At 44.5% G+C, this 18,297-nt stretch overlaps 1 protein-coding gene across 3 annotated transcripts in view; it reads right to left on the bottom strand.

Annotated features, from left to right (window-relative positions):
• Positions 1-18,297, bottom strand: part of nckipsd (NCK interacting protein with SH3 domain) — a 280,231-nt gene that overhangs the window by 130,597 nt on the left and 131,337 nt on the right. For all 3 annotated transcript variants that reach the window (XM_070895841.1, XM_070895842.1, XM_070895843.1), the window contains exon 2: positions 1,581-1,693. In XM_070895841.1, the coding sequence (XP_070751942.1) occupies positions 1,581-1,693 (113 nt within the window). The remainder of the gene's footprint in view (positions 1-1,580; positions 1,694-18,297) is intronic.

The raw sequence follows: 18,297 nt of genomic DNA, 5'->3' as shown, positions 1-18,297 counted from the left end.
TGTAATTTTATGCTTTCACCTACAACTGCCGCCTTTGTCTAAGCTGTTAACAAATACTGTGAATAGTTGAGGCCCCAACAAAGATCCCTGCGGGACATCACTCATCACATCATGCCAATTTGAGTACCGACCCACTATCCCTACTGCCAGTCTCCTAACAGGTCAATAATTTGTCTTCAATTCCATGGGCTTCTACCTTAGTCAACAGTCTGTTATATGGGAGTTTATCAAGTGCCTTCGAGTAGATCATATAAATAACATCCATAGACATTCCCTTGTTCACTACTTTAGTCACCTCCTCAAAAAGTTCAAACAGGTTTGACAGGCATGACCTACCTTTCACAAATCTATGCTAGCTCTCTCAGATCAACTGAAACTTTTTGTGGTGTTCAGTCACCATATCCTTAATTACAGACTCCAGCAATTTCCCGACAACAGATGTAAGGTTAACTGGTCTATAATTCCTTGGTTTCCCTCTCTCGCCTTTCTTATATAGTGGAGTGTCATGCACAATTTTCCAATCTAAAGGGATGGTTCCTGAATTGAGAGGACTTTGGAAGATTATAGTTAGGGTATCTGCAATGTGCTCACCCATTTCCTTTAAACCCTGGGATGGAAACCATCTGGCCCTGGGTTTGCCATTCGAGTGTCATTATTTTCTTCATTACTGTTATTTTACTTATATTAGTTTTATTGAGTACCTGTCCCTGATTTAATATTAGTTTCCTTGAGATTTCCAGCATGCTATCCTTTTCTGTAAATACTAACACAAAGTAATTATTCAACATGTATGCCATTTCCTTATTTTCATTGACAATATCACAGCTTTCAGTTTTTAAGGGGCCAAAAATGCTCCTGACGACACTCTTTTTACTAATATAATGCTATTAACCTGCCTGTTAGTGACACACGCACACGGTTGTTGGTGACACACACCCACACCTCCCAGCTGTTAGTGACACACACACACAGACCCGGGTGTTAGTGACACACACACACACAGACCCGGGTGTTAGTGACACACACACACACACACACACACACACACACACACAGACCTGGGTGTTAGTGACACACACACACACACACAGACCTGGGTGTTAGTGAGACACACACACACACACACACAGACCCGGGTGTTAGTGACACACACACACAGACCCAGGTGTTAGTGACACATACACACAGACTCGGGTGTTAGTCACACACACACACACACACAGAGTTATCAGTGACACACACACAGATCTGGCTGTTCGTGACACACACACACACAGACCCGGCCGTTAATGACACACACACACACACAGACGGCTGTTAGTCACACACACACACACAGACTGCTGTTAGTGACCCCCCCCACACACACACACAGACTGCTGTTAGTGACCTCCCACACACACAGACTGCTGTTAGTGACCCCACACACACACACACACAGATGGCTGTTTGTGACCCACACACACGGCTGTTTGTGACCCACACACACACGCACACACACAGACGGCTGTTAGTGACGCACACACACACTGCTTTTAGTGACTCAAACACACACAGAACCCGCTGCTCCAGAGACTTACTGTAGAACTTCACGCTGCTCCAGGTTGTACTTGCCACCAGTTTTCATTGCTGCGTTATGAATAGCTTCGATTGCTCGGTCGATCGACTGCAGAACGAAATCCTGCTGATTTGACTTGGAAATAATTGAAAGAGTAATGAGTGTCTATGGTGATTGAATCCAAATACACATTATGACTGTGTACAACATAAGCTTAATGGACGGACCATAACTGTAGATTCCAGCACAACTAGCCTCTGAATGTAGCACAGTACTGAACCAAGACCGGTTATAAGAACGAAGGCCAAGGTTAGAGAGACACTGAGAAAACATGCACCTTCCTCAGACCACATCGCTTCTGACACGGCTCAATATGAATGACTCACCTGAGGGGCCTGGGCTCCAGTCTGATCAGGAAAAATGAAAGATACTTTAATAAAACTACAGAAATTGAAGAAATAACCATCTCATTTGCATGTCAGGACTCAGTCCTGCCACATCCAGTCGTGAACAATTAAATAACGAATGGGAGGAGGAGGTTCCATGAACACCCCCATCCTCAACGATGGTGGAGCCCAGCACAAGAGTGCAAAAGGCAAGGCTGAAGCATTTGCAACCATCTTCAGCCAGAAGTCCCAAGTAGATGATCCGTCTCTGCCTCCTCTAGAGTTCCCCAACATCACAGATGCTATTATTCAGCCAATTCAATTCACTTCACGCGATAAAGAAATGGCTGAGTGCACTGAACACAGTAAAGGGTATGGGACCCAACAACATCCCGGCTGTCGTGCTGAAGATTTGTGCTCCAGAACTAGCTGTGCCTCTAGCCAAGCTGTTCTAGTACAGCTACAACACTGGCATCTCACCGACAATCCGACAAATTTCCCAGTGTAATATATGCACCTGTGAGTATGCTCACAGGTTTGTATTGTGAGTGGCTTAGCCAGTCATGTGATGTTCACAAGACTCAATAAAACCCCAGTGAGTTGGGTCTAGGTCATCCATGATGTGGTATGCAGTTGTGAGCCTAGTGGATGAACTGATAATGTGTAGTGTGATTGTTAAACCAACTGGTTAACAGTAATGTGTTGCTATGAATTCTTAAGCAAAGAACCCATGAAGCAAATAAGTTACACCCAGGTATGTTCTGCTTGCAAAAAGCAGAACAAATTCAACCTGGCCAATTACCGCCCCATCAGCAAAGTGATGGAAGGTGTCATTGACAGTGCTATCAAGCGGCACTTACTCACCAATAACCTGCTCACTGATGTTCAGTTTGGGTTCTGCCAGGACCACTCAGCTCCAGACCTCATTACAGCCTTGGTCCAAATATGGACAAAAGAGCTGAATTCCAGAGGTGAGGTGAGAGTGACTGCCCTCGACATCAAGGCAGCATTTGACTCAGTGCGACACCAAGGAGCCCAAGTAAAACTGAATACAATGGGAATCAGGGGGAAACTCTCCACTGGTTGGAGTCATACCCAGCACAAAGGAAGATTGTTGTGGTTGTTGGAAGCCAATCATCACAGCCCCAAGGCATCGCTGCAGGAGTTCCTCAGAGCAGCAGACAAGACCCAATCATCTTCAGCTGCTTCATCAATGACCTTCCCTCCAGCATGTCAGAAGGGGGCTGTTTGCTAATGATTTCACAGTGTTCAGTTTCATTCCCAATCCTCAAATAATGGAGCAGTCCATGCCCACATGCAGCAAGACCAGGACAACATACATGAGTGGTCAGCACAGAATGATCTGAAATGGAGTGCATTTAAGCAGAATGTTGAAGTTGGGAATTTGGAGAGAATGGGAATTCAGTGCAGAGGGGAAAGGAGGTGCTGCTTTTTGCCTCCAAAACCTGTAGTGGTTTCCATTACAGGTAAATATTTTATTTAATCTACCTATAATTTAAACTAGATCCAGTAATTAGTTAAAAAACTAAACTAAAAGCCAAGTTAATTAAATACATAAATTTAATAAATAAATAAAAGCAGGTTATATAGAGATAGCAGGGCAGGTGGTGTGCTGCAACTGCAGCATATGAGTTTGTGGAGAGCCTCGCGATCCCTGGCGACCTCATCTGCAGTAAGTGTCTGTATCTCAAGGAACTTCAGCTCAGAGTTGTTGAGTTGGAGTCCGAGATACAGACATTGCAGGTCATCAGGGAGGAGGAAAGGTACCTGGACACTTTGATTCAGGAGGCAGTCACACCCTTTGGCTAGGCAGTGGTATAGGTCTGGTTAGTGGTCAGGGACAGGAGTATGTGACTGCAACTTAGGCAGGTAAGGGGACCCCACGTGCAATGCTGGAGGAGCCTTGTCCTTTGCCCTTATCCAATAGGTATGGGTTCTTGCTGCCTGTGTGGATGATGGTAAAGTCTGCAGGGTGCATGGGCAAACTTACTACAAGCACGTGGTACTAATAGCCTTTACAGAGACGTTGTTGAAAGGTGACCAAGGCTGGGAACTAAATATTCCAGGGTTCTTGACGTTTCGAAAAGGCAGGCAGAATGGAAAAGGGAGGCAGCTAGCCCTGATAATAAAGGATGACATAAGGACAGTAGTGAGAAAGGATCTTGGCTCAGAAGATCAGGAAGTAGAATCAGTATGGGTGGAGATAAGAAATAACAAGAGGCAGAAAACACTGCTGAGAGTAATTTGTAGGCACCCTAACAGTAGCTATACCATTGGACAGAGTATAGGAGCTTGCAACAAAGGTAATACAATAATCATGGGGGACTTTAATCTTCATATAGACTGGGCAAATCAAATTGGCAAAGGTAGTCAGGAGGACGAGTTCATGGAATGCATTTGAGACAGTCTCCTAGAACAATACGTCATGGAACCAACCATGGAACAGGCTGTTTTAGATCTTGTACTGATTAATGGGTTAGGGTTAATTAGTTATCTCATAGTAAAGGATCCTCTGCAGAAGAGTGGTCATAAGATGATAGAATTTCACGTTGAGGTTGAGAGTGAAATACTTAAATCCAAATCCTGAACCTTAAAACTTATAAGTTGCCCGAATTAATGCAGCAACACACTTCAATTCTAATAGATATGCAACTTCTTCCTTCTTAAAACCACAAACTGAAAATGGAAAAGAATTCTATGGCTTAAACGCATGTTGCCATTTTCTTTTCATATGAACCTTCCCACTAACTGGTGGGGTCTACGTAAAGGAATGTGTACCCAGATGTAACTTATAACATCTGCTGGACAATACAGAATTCAAAGCAGCTAATTCCTCATTTTTGATACTATTCCTCAGCTGCACTGCTATCCTTTTACCATGCCTGTGTCTGATCTTTTGACTGAGTCCATTGACCCAGTCGGTGCCTTTCTTGGTATTTTTAGGCATACCTACTGTGGTACCTTTCACGAGCTCTCAGAGCAGTCATTTCCATAGCCGAAGACCAACTCCATCACTCTCTCCTCAGAGGTGAACTTATTAAACCTTCTTTCCAACCCCTCATCTCTTCTACCAAACTCAAACCCTGCCCTCACATCCAATGTCTCTGTTCCATCCTCCAAACAAAGCCACCACCCCAACCCCGCCCTCAGATTCTACGTCTCCTCTGTTCTTTGTACCATTCTCCAAACAAAGCCACCACTCCAACTATCCCAACAGCACAACCCTCAAATCCAATGTCTCTGTTCCTCGCTGTACCATCCTCCAAACAAAGCCACCACCCCAACCCCTCGCCCTCACATCCAATATCACATGTCGTCACGATGCAACTGAGCATCATGACCCCCATTGCCCCCACCGGCACAATCTCCTGGGAGAAAGACCCCTGGACCAATTCAGGGGGCATTAATCTGGGCAATCAAATAGAGTTCCAGGAGACCACAGTGACCTTGAGACACACCACTCAATACTTCACCTACCCTTTCTACGCAGTGAGATGAGCCTCAGACAGGAACTCAACCAACTCCCTGTTGAATATCTGCACTCACCACACGAGTCGGCAACTTGTTCCAGAGCTTCATAGCCCTCTGCGAACTTCGAAAGAACTATATGAATGCAGGACTTTTGTTGCAGAAGCCAATTATTTTGCTGCCCTTATTACTAATTCCCACCCATATCCCCTCATTATATTTACCTGCATCAGTAATCCTACTCTACAAGCATCTATCTTATCTTTCTTTTAGCTCCTATTCATGCTCATCTTCAACTCAGTGAATTTTTTTGACATTCTATGGGCCCAAGTTTCCACATGATTTGCGCCTGATTTTTAGGAGCAACTGGTGGAGAACGGACTATCTTAGAAATCGCAATTCTCCACATTTTTTTTTCTGCAGTTCTAGTCAGGTAGAACAGTTCTACTTTGGAACAGAATTTTTTCTTCAAAAGGGGGCGTGTCCTGCCACTGACGCCTGATTTCAAAGTTTCCACAGTGAAAACGTACTCCAAACTAAGTTAGAATGGAGCAAGTGAAGATTTTTGTAGAACTGAAAAAACCTGTTCTACACATTAAAAAATCAGGCGCAGGTTACAAATTAGGCGTCCAGAACGAGGTGGGGGGGGGGGGGGGGGGGGAAGGGAAGTCATTAAATTCTACAATAAATCCTTATTTATACTTCTACAAATATTATACAAATAAATCCAACCTGAATAAACATTTATAAGCAAAGAAAAGATTAAATAAACCATCTTCCTACCTGTGTGAAGGCACGGAGAATGCTGCAGTCAGCCTGAGGCGCCCGTTCTTCCCGCGAGCGGGGGGGGGGGGGGGGGGGGGCGGTAGGAGGCGCCCGTTCTTTCCCGTGGGGGGTGGGGGGGGGGGGAAGAGAAGGCGCCCGTTCTTTCCTGGGGGGGGGGGGGGAGAAAGAGGAGGAGGCGGCCGTTCTTCCCGCGGGGGGGGGTGAGGAGGCGCCCGTTCTTCCCGCGGGAGGGGGGGGGAAAGAGAGAGAGAGGATCCCATTCTTTCCCGCGGGGGGGGAGGTGAGGAGGCACCCGTTCTTCCTGCGGGGGGTGGGGGGAGGAGCCCGTTCTTTCCGCGGGGGGGGGGGGGGGGGGGCGCCTGTTCTTCCCGCGGGGGGCGGGGGGGGAGACAGTGAGAAGGCTGCAAGTGCTGATGGCAATGTGCTTTTATTAAAAAAATGTTCAAAAATTAAACAGCTACAAAGAACTACAAAAATGGCCGAGTGCCAATGTTTTTTTCACACTGCGCGCTCCTTCCGCTGTCTACAGGATCTATAAAACACTGATAATGGGAGATTTTAACTACCCCAATATTGAATGGGGCAGTGATTGTGTTAAGGGCAGAGAAGGGGAGGAATTTCTGAAGTGTGTTCAGGAGAACTTTCTTGATCAGTATGTTTCTTGCCCAACAAGGAAGGAGGCATTGCTGTTCGAGTCCTGGGGATTGAAGTGGTTCAAGTGGAGAAGGTCAGTCGAGGAGCATCTTGGGAATAGTGATCATAGTATCATAAGGTTTATATTAGTTATGGAGAAGGACAAGGAGCAATCTAGAAGAAAAATACTTAACCGAAGAGGGTTAAATTCAGTGAATTGAGGAGGGAACTGGACCATATAAATTGGAGTCAAAGACTGGCAGGTAAAAATGTAATGGAGCAATGGGTGGTCTTTAAAGAGCAGATGGTTCAGGTATGTCTAGGTACATTCCGACAAAGGGAAAACAGAGGGCAATCATTGCCAGAGCTTCCTGGGTGATGAAGGAGGAGGCGACAGTCCGGGGTCGGAGGCCTATAAAAAGGCCGCGAGTTCAGGAGTTCGGGCAGCGTCGAGGAGGAGGCGACAGTCCGGGGTCGGAGGCCTATAAAAAGGCCGCGAGTTCAGGAGTTTGAGCAGCGTCGAGGAGGAGGCGTGCTTGTGCAGCTACAGAGAGAAGGCAAAACAGTAGTAGAAAGAAATAAAGGTGACGTCACAGCCAAGGGGGTAAGTGATTGGCTGGTGATTGGTGAGTAGTTTTTCTTTTTTTGCTTCTATAACAGTGAGTAAACTTTAGCATTATTGTTGCCAATTTAAGTGTATCCAAGGGTTAAGTCATGGCAGGAGAGCTCGGTCACGTGATATGCTCCTCCTGTACCATGTGGGAACTCAGGGACACTTCCGGTGTCCCTGACGACTACGTGTGCAGAAAGCGTATCCGCCTCCAGCTCCTGACGGTCCGTGTTGCGGAATTGGAGCGGAGGGTGGATTTACTCTGTAGCACGTGTAGCGAGTTGGTCTTACCGCAGGTGAAGGGTCCACAGCCAGCTAGGAAATGGAAGACCAGCAGGAAGAGCAGTGCAAGGAATGTATTGCAGCGGTCCCCTACAGTCATCCCCCTGAAAAACAGATACACCGCTTTGAGTACTGTTGAGGGGGATGACTCATCAGGGGAGGGCAGCAGCAGCCAAGTTCATGGCACCGTGGCTGGCTCTGCTGCATAGGAGGGCAGGAAAAAGAGTGAGAGAGCGATAGTAATAGGGGATTCAATGGTAAGGGGAATAGATAGGCGTTTCTGCGGCCGCAACCGAGACTCCAGGATGGTATGTTGCCTCCCTGGTGCAAGGGTCAAGGATGTCTCAGAGCGGGTGCAGGACATTCTGAAAAGGGAAGGTGAACAGCCAGTTGTCGTGGTGCACATTGGTACCAACGATATAGGTAAAAAAAAGGATGAGGTCCTACGAGACGAATTTAAGGAGCTAGGAGCTAAATTAAAACGTAGGACCTCAAAAGTAGTAACCTCAGGATTGCTACCAGTGCCACGTGCTAGTCAGAGTAGGAATCGCAAGATAGCTCAGATGAATACGTGGCTTGAGCAGTGGTGCAGCAGGGAGGGATTCAAATTCCTGGGGTACTGGAACCGGTTCTGTGGGAGGTGGGACCAGTACAAACCGGACGGTCTGCACCTGGGCAGGACCGGAACCAATGTCCTAGAGGGAGTGTTTGCTAGTGCTGTTGGGGAGGAGTTAAACTAACATGGCAGGGGGATGGGAACCGATGCAGGGAGACAGAGGGAAACAAAATGGAGTCAAAAGCAAAAGACAGAAAGGAGATGAGTAAAAGTGGCGGGCAGAGAAATCCAAGGCAAAAAACAAAAATGGCCACGGTACAGCAAAATTCTAAATGGTCAAAGTGTAATAAAAAGGCAAGCATGAAAGCTCGGTGCCTCAATGCAAGGAGTATTTGGAACCCAGGAGAGGGCTCTGAGCTAGTTAGAGTGGGTGAGAGCTCAGATGAACAGGACCCCAAGAAAGAATGCAAAAGGCAGGAGGCAACAGAGCAGAGTAGCACTGGGGTAAGTGTAAACCACAAGGTGATAGGAAGGGACAATATGTATGAATATAAAGGGGCAGCAGGGGGGGGTCAAAACTAAAAATCATGGTTTAAAAACTAGTATTAAAACACTCTACCTAAACGCACGCAGCATTCGAAATAAAGTAAATGAGTTGACGGCACAAATCATTACAAATGGGTATGATTTGGTGGCCATTACAGAAACGTGGTTGCAGGGGGGGCCAAGACTGGGAATTAAACATGCAGGGATATCTGACAATTCGGAAAGATTGACAAGAAGAGAAAGGAGGTGGGGTAGCTCTGTGAATAAAGGATGATATCAGGGCAGTTGTGAGAGACAATATTGGTTCTAATGAAAAAAATGTTGAATCATTGCGGGTGGAGATTAGAGATAGTAAGGGGAAAAAGTCACTGGTAGGCGTAGTTTATAGACCCCCCAAATAATAACTTCTCGGTGTGGCGGGCAATCATCAAGGGAATAATGGAGGCATGTGAAAAAGGAACGGCAGTGGGCAGTGATCAAGGGGGATTTTAACCTGCATATCGATTGGTCAAATCAAATCGCACGGGGTAGCCTTGAGGAGGAATTCATAGAATGCATACGGGATTGTTTCTTAGGACAGTATGTTACAGAACCTACAAGGGAGCAAGCTATCTTAGATCTGGTCCTGTGTAATGAGACAGGAATAATAAACGATCTCCAAGTAAAAGATCCTTTCGGAATGAGTGATCACAGTATGGTTGAATTTGTAATGCAGATTGAGGGTGAGGAAGTAGTGTCTCAAATGAGCGTATTATTCTTAAACAAAGGGGACTACAGTGGGATGAGGGCAGAGTTGGCTAAAGTAGACTGGAAACACAGACTAAACGGTGGCACAATTGAGGAACAGTGGAGGACTTTTAAGGAGCTCTTTCATAGTGCGCAACAAAAATATATTCCATTGAAAAGGAAGGGCGGTAAAAGAAGGGATAACCAGCCGTGGATAACCAAGGAAATAAAGGAGAGTATCAAATTAAAAACCAATGCGTATAAGGTGGCCAAGGTTAGTGGGAAACTAGAAGATTGGGAAAATTTTAAACGACAGCAAAGAATGACTAAAAAAGCAATAAAGAAAGGAAAGATAGATTACGAAAATAAACTTGCGCAAAACATAAAAACACATAGTAAAAGCTTTTACCGATATATAAAACGGAAAAGAGTGACTAAAGTAAATGTTGGTCCCTTCGAAGATGAGAAGAGGGATTTAATAATGGGAAATGTGGAAATGGCTGAGACCGTAAACAATTATTTTGCTTCAGTCTTCACAGTGGAAGACACAAAAACCATGCTAAAAATTGTTGGTCACAGGAATGTGGGAAGGGAGGACCTTGAGACAATCACTATCACTAGGGGGGTAGTGCTGGACAGGCTAATGGGACTCAAGGTAGACAAGTCCCCTGGTCCTGATGAAATGCATCCCAGGGTATTAAAAGAGATGGCGGAAGTTGTAGCATTCGTGCTGTGCATTAGTTATAATCTACCAAAATTCTCTGGACTCTGGGGAGGTACCAGCGGATTGGAAAGCAACTAATGTAACGCCTCTGTTTAGAAAAGGGGGCAGGCAAAAGGCAGGTAACTATAGGCCAGTTAATTTAACATCTGTAGTGGGGAAAATGCTTGAAGCTATCATTCAGGAAGAAATAGCGGGACATCTAGATAGGAATAGTGCAATCAAGCAGACGCAACATGGATTCATGAAGGGGAAATCATGTTCAACTAATTTACTGGAATTCTTTGAGGATATAACGAGCATGGTGGATAAAGGTGTACCGATGGATGTGGTGTATTTCGATTTCCAAAAGGCATTCGATAAGGTGCCACACAAAAGGTTACTGCAGAAGATAAAGGTACGTGGAGTCAGAGGAAATGTATTAGCATGGATAGAGAATTGGCTGGCTAACAGAAAGCAGAGAGTCGGGATAAATGGGTCCTTTTAGGGTTGGAAATTGGTGGTTAGTGGTGTGCCACAGGGATCGGTGCTGGGACCACAACTGTTTACAATATACATAGATGACCTGGAAGAGGGGACAGAGTGTAGTGTAACAAAATTTGCAGATGACACAAAGATTAGTGGGAAAGCGGGTTGTGTAGAGGACACAGAGAGGCTGCAAAGAGATTTAGATAGATTAAGCGAATGGGCTAAGGTTTGGCAGATGGAATACAATGTTGGAAAATGTGAGGTCATCCACCTTGGGGAAAAAAAAACAGTAAAGTGGATTATTATTTGAATGGGGAGAAATTACAACATGCTGCGGTGCAGAGGGACCTGGGGTCCTTGTGCATGAATCCCAAACAGTTAGTTTGTAGGTGCAGCAGGTAATCAGGAAGGTGAATGGAATGTTGGTCTTCATTGCGAGAGGGATGGAGTACAAAAGCAGGGAGGTCCTGCTGCAACTGTATAGGGTATTAGTGAGGCCGCACCTGGAGTACTGCGTGCAGTTTTGGTCACCTTACTTAAGGAAGGATATACTAGCTTTGGAGGGGGTACAGAGACGATTCACTAGGCTGATTCCGGGGAGGAGGGGGTTACCTTATGATGATGGATTGAGTAGACTGGGTCTTTACTCGGAGTTCAGAAGGATGAGGGATGATCTTATAGAAACATTTAAAATAATGAAAGGCAGAGAGGTTGTTTCCACTGGTCAGGGAGACTAGATCTAGGGGGCACAGCCTCAAAATACGGGGGAGCCAATTTAAAACCGAGTTGAGAAGGAATTTCTTCTCCTAGAGGGTTGTGAATCTGTGGAATTCTCTGCCCAAGGAAGCAGTTGAGGTTAGCTCATTGAATGTATTCAAATCATAGATAGATAGATAGATTTTTAACCAATAAGGGAATTAAGGGTTACGGGGAGCGGGCGGGTAAGTGGAGCTGAGTCCACGGCCAGATCAGCTATGATCTTGTTGAATGGCGGAGCAGGCTCGAGGGGCTAGATGGCCTACTCCTGTTCCTAATTCTTATGTTCTTATGTTCTTATGAAGGAGTTAGAGGGTAGAATGAAGCATAAAAAGAGGGTGTGTGACAGACTTCAGCTTGGTAATACAAGGAGAATCAGGCTGCATATAAAAAGTAGAGAGAAGTGAAAAAGGAGATGAGGGCCAAATGGACAGTACGAGAATAGATTGGCAGCTAGCATAAAAGGTATTCTGTAGGCATATTAACAGTAAAAAGGTTGTCAGAGAAGCCAAATGGAGATAGAAACATAGAAAATAGGTGCAGGAGTAGGCCATTCGGCCCTTCGAGCCTGCACCACCATTCAATAAGATCATGGCTGATCATTCACCTCAGTACCCCTTTCCTGCTTTCTCTCCATACCCCTTCAGCCCCTCAGCCGTAAGGGCCATATCTAACTCCCTCTTGAATATATCCAATGAACTGGCATCAACAACTCTCTGCGATAGGGAATTCCACAGGTTAACAACTCTGGGTGAAGAAGTTTCTCCTCATCTCAGTCCTAAATGGCTTACCCCTTATCCTTAGACTATGTCCCCTGATTCTGTACTTCCCCAACATCGGGAACATTCTTCCAGCATCTAACCTGTCCAGTCCCGTCAGAATTTTATATGTTTTTATGAGATCCCCTCTCATCCTTCTAAACTCCAGTGAATCCAGGCCCAGTCGATCCAGTCTCTCCTAATATGTCAGTCCTGCCATTCCGGGAATCAGTCTGGTGAACCTTCGCTGCACTCCCTCAATAGCAAGATTAGATTAGGAGACTAAAACTGAACACAATATTCCAGGTGAGGCCTCACCAAGGCCCTGTACAACTACAGCAAGACCTCCCTGCTCCTATACTCAAATCCCCTAGTTATGAAGGCCAACATGCCATTTGCCTTCTATTGGTATAGGCAGAAGGCATGGCTGAGGTACTAAATGAGCACTTTGCATTGGTGCTCATCAAGGAAGAGGACTTGGCCAAAGCTATGGTAAACGAGGTGGTTACTGGGATACTGGATGAGATGAAAATAAAGAGGTGGTACTAGAAAGGCCAGTGGTACACAAGATAGATAAGTCATCCAATCCAGATGGGATGCATCCTAGCTTGCTGAGGCAAGCCAGGGCAGAAATCGTGGTGGTGACCACAATCTTCCAATCCTCCTTCGATATGGAGATTTTAAATTTTATTTATTCATTCACAGGATGTGGGTGTCGATGGCAAGGCCAGCATTTATTGCCCATCCCTAATTGCCCTTGAGAAGGTGCAGTCTGTGTGGAGAAGTTATTCCCACAGTGGTTATTCAGGGTAGCGGTTTGGTACAACTGAGTGGTTTGCTCGGCTATTTCACAGAGCAGTTAAGAGTCAACCACTTGCTGTCGGTCTGCAGTCCCATATAGGCCAGACCAGGTAAGGGCGGCAGATTTCCTTACCGAGAGGACATCAGTGAACCAGTTGGGTTTTTACGACAATCTGGTAGTTGCATCAAATGATTTCCCCATATCTCTCCTTCCCTCTGTAAGCATCAAAAAAAAAGATGGACACAATCTCAAACAAACTGCTGTTTAAAAGCATTGGTCATGGTGAGTCAGTTGCAAATAGTAGCATTTGTTTTTAGAAAATAGTAAATAGTTCACAACTGCTAATGCTAAACTATGATATTTTTAAATTGTAGGCTATTTTAGTGATCTGTACCACTAAATCTGCTGCAATAAGCAGTCCTCAGCTTTTGTAGCCATTTAAAAGACAGGCAGTGTTTTTTACATTTTAGGGAAATGAGGCAATCTCTTGTGTACACAACTAGTCAAAATATGTATCCTTTATTATATGCATAAAATATTCTTAGAGGTTATTTTCCTTGTCTCACCATCTAAAGTAGTCACTTGACTTGAAAATCTTTCTTTAAAGGCTACAAATTTACTGTTTTAAAAAAAGACGGTGATAAATACTTCCAAAAAATTGATTAGGATCAAACAGATTTGCATAACTTAAATTTTTAAAAGCTGCAACTAGAAGGATATTTTTATTTAAATTGAACAGCTTGGATCTTCCCTTGGCTATCGGCACGAGCAAAGCGACTGCAGTCTGTAACTATTACATCAAATTAGGTTGGGATACATTTCTGTAGGTTAAGCTGTATTTTAACTTAAGTAACCTGACAGATTAAGGACCTTTAGTTAAAAAATGCTTCATTTTTGTCAGTGAATTAATCATGGGACACAAAACTGCATTATACTGTAATCATAATACTGTACCTTGTAAATATTCTATAAAATATCATAAAATAAATTAATTCTGATGAAAGGCCATCGACCTGAAATGTTAACTCTGTTTCTCTCTCCATCGATGCTGCCTGACGCGTTGAGAATTTCCAGCATTTTGTTTTTTTCAGATTTCCAGCATCTGCAATATTTTGCTTTTGCATATAATAAAGGATACATATTTTGACTAGTTGTGACCTACTGATTGTGTACACAAGAGATTGCCTCATTTCCCTAAAATGTAAAAAAACACTGCCTGTCTTTTAAATGGCTACAAAAGCAGACAAAAGCTGAGGACTGCTTATTGCAGCAGATTTAGTGGTACAGATCATTAAAATAGCCTACAATTTAAAAATAATATACAATGCATTTGTTGCTTCACAAACACTTTTACGAGTATTGAATTTCTGAAGATTAAACTAATTTATTAAAGTGCACACCAGTAAATTGAGAAATTTCTTCCTGTACATTTTGCATAGGTTTAAGTGGGAGAATGGAATTTGCTATGGCAACCAATATTAACAGGGAAATAATTGCCTGCCTTGATCTAGCAGGCTCCAGTGATCCCACAGAAGTGATCTGCCCCAGTGCATCATGCTACATTTTTTAAAATCTGCAGATTCTCATCAAAGGAACCTTTGGCATAAGGGGCGAAGAAGGGATGTGAAATACAGTTCGTGAAATTTCCCTTTCCTAACAATATACAGGAACACTCTTAAAGGAAACACAATATAGCAGAATATCTGATAAATTATTCTCAGTAAAACCTCCTCTCCCTGTCACATGGTGATTAGCTGCACGGTCAGACAGGACACATATCATGGTGGTTGCAAGATACTAAATTGGACTAATTGTGAATATTTGTGTCATAGAATGGTTACAAGGAAGGCCATTCAGCCCATCGAGCCCGTACTGACTCAGCTAGTTCCACTCCCCAGCCCTTTCCCCATAGCCCTGCAATTTTTTTTTCCTTCAAAAACTTATCCAACTCTCTTTTGAAAGATAAAATTGAGTCTGCTCCTACCACCCTTTCAGCCAGTGCATTGCAGATCTTAACCACTGGCTGCGTAAAAAAGTTTTTTCTTATGTCACCTTTGGATCCTTTGCCAATCACCTTAAATCTGTGTCTTCTGGTTCTCGACCCTTTTGCCAATGGGAACAGTTTCTCTCTGTCTACTCTGTCCAGACTCCTCATGATTTTGAACATCTCGATCAAATCTCCTCTCAATCTTCTCTGCTCCATACTATGTCATTGATATAGTAATAGTTTCAGGCAGGAGAAGACCTTTAGTCTATGTAGCCCAGTGGTTCCCAAACTTTTCTGGTTGAAGGACCCCTTTACAAATGGATTAGTAATCATGGACCCTCCATCAAAATTATAATACTCTAAACTTCTTGCACATTTATATTTCTGAATGTAAAGTTCATCAGTATCCTTTTAAAGGAACTTGCATGAAATTTTGCCAGGACTGTCCGACATAGTGATGTGAAAGCTTTTATCTTCCCTTGAGCTGAAAGGTAACCTACAGGTTCAGTAAAACCACATGACACTTCCCTGCTCTTCCTGGAGTGGGATTGGGCTCAGTGACTCCTGTTGGGAACACTGGCACTGTTTCAGGTGTAACCCTCCACCGCCTGCCTACTCACTGCACAGCTGCTGAGTGTTTGAGGTTTTTTCCCTCTCCCTCTGCTGTTCACCAGCTGTTCTGCGCTGGAATATCGCTGACACGCTGCCTGATGTGTAGCATTGCTGCCATCAGGACACCGTCAGTAGCTGGGACTGCGACTTTAGTCCAGGTCCACTCACAGGCACAGCTGCCGTACCTAGTGAACGAAGCACGTTATTCCAGCCCCTTGGACAAGGTTTCCTTCCTACCCTCGCCCAGCCCCACAAATCCATTCCCAGAGTTTTGGGGCCTCTCGTCTACTTGCTTGGGATTCTCAGTTAATCCGAGGTCCATTTCCATAGCTGCCTCAGCCCCAGTGCCCGTTCAGCGATCGCTTAACAGTGTCTCATCTACGAGTGCAGTACTACTACTCCCCGGTGCGCAAGCTCTCGGCTGCACCACTTGAGCAGATGAAGGAAATCAAAATAACTGCCAACAGTGCTCGCAATTGCAGCAAGGGGTCCTGTTCCTATTATTGAGCGGAAAGTCTCTACTGACTAGCCCACATATCCAAAGTATTCACAGGATACAAGAAGAGGAATAGGCCATTCAGCCCCTTGAGCTTGTTCCCCCATTCAATGAGATCATTGCTGATCTGTATTCTAACTCCATCCAGCTTGGTTCCATAATCTCTTCATACACTTGCTATCAAAATCTGTCGATCTTGAATTTAAAATGATTAATTTAGTGAGCATTCAGGCCATCTCGAACCTGTCTAGTTCCTTCTTCAAACCCATTCACTGCTTTCATCACCCCCTTTCCTCAAAAAACTAACCTTGACCTCACTGTGCTTGTTAGCTATCGCCCCATCTCCAACCTCCCTGTCCTGCCCAAAGTACTTGAATGTGTTGTAGCCTCCCAAATCCGTGACCATCTTTCCATGAATTCAATGTTTGAATCCCTTCAATCAGGTTTTCGCCCTGCCACAGTACCAAAATGGCTATCAAATTACATTCACAAAGTTACAAATTACATCCTTTGTGAGTGTGACAAAGGTAAACTATCCCTCCTTGTCCTCCTGGACCTGTCTGCAGCCTTTGACAGTTGACTACTCCATCCTCCTCCAACATCTCTCAACCATCGTCCAGCTGGGTGGGACTGCACTTGCCTGGTTCCATTCTTATCTATCTAATCATAGCCAGAAAATCTTCTGCTATGGCTTCTCTTTCCACTCCCGCATCGTTACCTCTGGTGTCCCCCAAGGATCTGTCCTTAGCCCCCTCTTCGGCTCTATATAAAAAAAAGTTAAGGTTTCCTGTTGCTGTGCCACTAATCTGATCCACATACTGACCAACCTTTTATTTGTTGTGTTCATACCTCTGTCTCAAACTCTACCCCATATCTCTCCTTCTCTCTGTATGCCTCAAAAAAGACAGATGGACATAATCTCTTATGGAAATACAAACTGCTGCCCCATGGTATTGGTCAGTTTTGCAAGAACAGGGGTGCTACACCAAGTAGTAATCGGGAGACTGAGTTATCAACATTGAACCAGAGGAACAGAAAGTTTGTGGTGGGTTGTAGGGCTACAGGAGGCAACAGAATTTTGAGGGGGGAGGGGGGGTGGGAGCAAGGGGTTGCAAGGCCATGAAGGGATTTAAACATGAGGGTGTCTTATGCATACGGTCATAGTTACAGGGGATGTTATTTATGACTTTGGTTCAGTGCTGTGGTAGGGCCAGAGTGTTCCAGGAAAAATGTATACAGTTTTGGGAGGCAATATGTTCAAGAATTTTGCAGGGGAATGGGAGATTAAAGATTGACCAGTGGTTTGCAAGGACAGCGGGGATCAAGGTTGTTTTTTTTTGAGAAGATGGTGTGGTGGCAGTTTTGAAAGGGAGGTGACAGTATCTGAGGAGAGGGAACTATTTACATTGTCAGCTAGCGTGGGGACCAGGAAGGAAGGTGGTCAGCAATTTAATGGGAAATCGAAACTTCCACCCTATGGGGCCAAGTTTCGGCCTGAGTTGCTCCTGTTTTTTTTTGGAGCAACTGGTTTAAAATGGAGTATCTTAGAAATTGCAATTCTCGGCATTTAGTTTGCTCCAGTTCTAGTCAGTTAGAACAGTTTCAGTTTGGAACAGATTTTTCTTTTCAAAAGGGGGCGTGTCCAGTCACTTACACCCGTTTTGAAAGTTTAGGCAGAGAAAACTTACTCCAAACTAACTTAAAATGGAGTAAGTGTAGATTTTTGTACGCTCAGAACAACCTTGCCTACACTTAGAAAATCAGGCATAGGTTACAAATCAGGCGTAGGGAATGGGGGTGGGGGGGCTTAAAGAGAAGTTTACAAACATTAAACACTTCAGTTTTACAAATAAAGAGCCATCATCAATAATAAATGATAAATACATCAATAAATCAACCAATAAATCAATCAAAAAAAATTAATAAAAAATATTTTTCTTTTCAAAAAATCAATAAAAAATGTTCTACTCACTGACTGCAGCACCGGGAGTGCTCCAACAGCGCCCGCCCCCCCCCCCCCCACCCCCCGTGTCTAGCTCTCTCTGTCTGTCAGTGTCAGTGTCTCTCTCTCTCTGTCCGTCAGTGTCTGTGTTTCTGACAGTGAGGGGAGGGGCGAGGGAGAGGA

The sequence above is a fragment of the Pristiophorus japonicus genome, chromosome 12 (assembly GCF_044704955.1).
Source record: "Pristiophorus japonicus isolate sPriJap1 chromosome 12, sPriJap1.hap1, whole genome shotgun sequence".
NCBI classification, from domain to species: Eukaryota; Metazoa; Chordata; class Chondrichthyes; family Pristiophoridae; genus Pristiophorus; species Pristiophorus japonicus.
The sequence above is the reverse complement of the archived record's forward strand: the minus strand, read 5'-3'. Positions and strand labels throughout refer to the sequence as shown.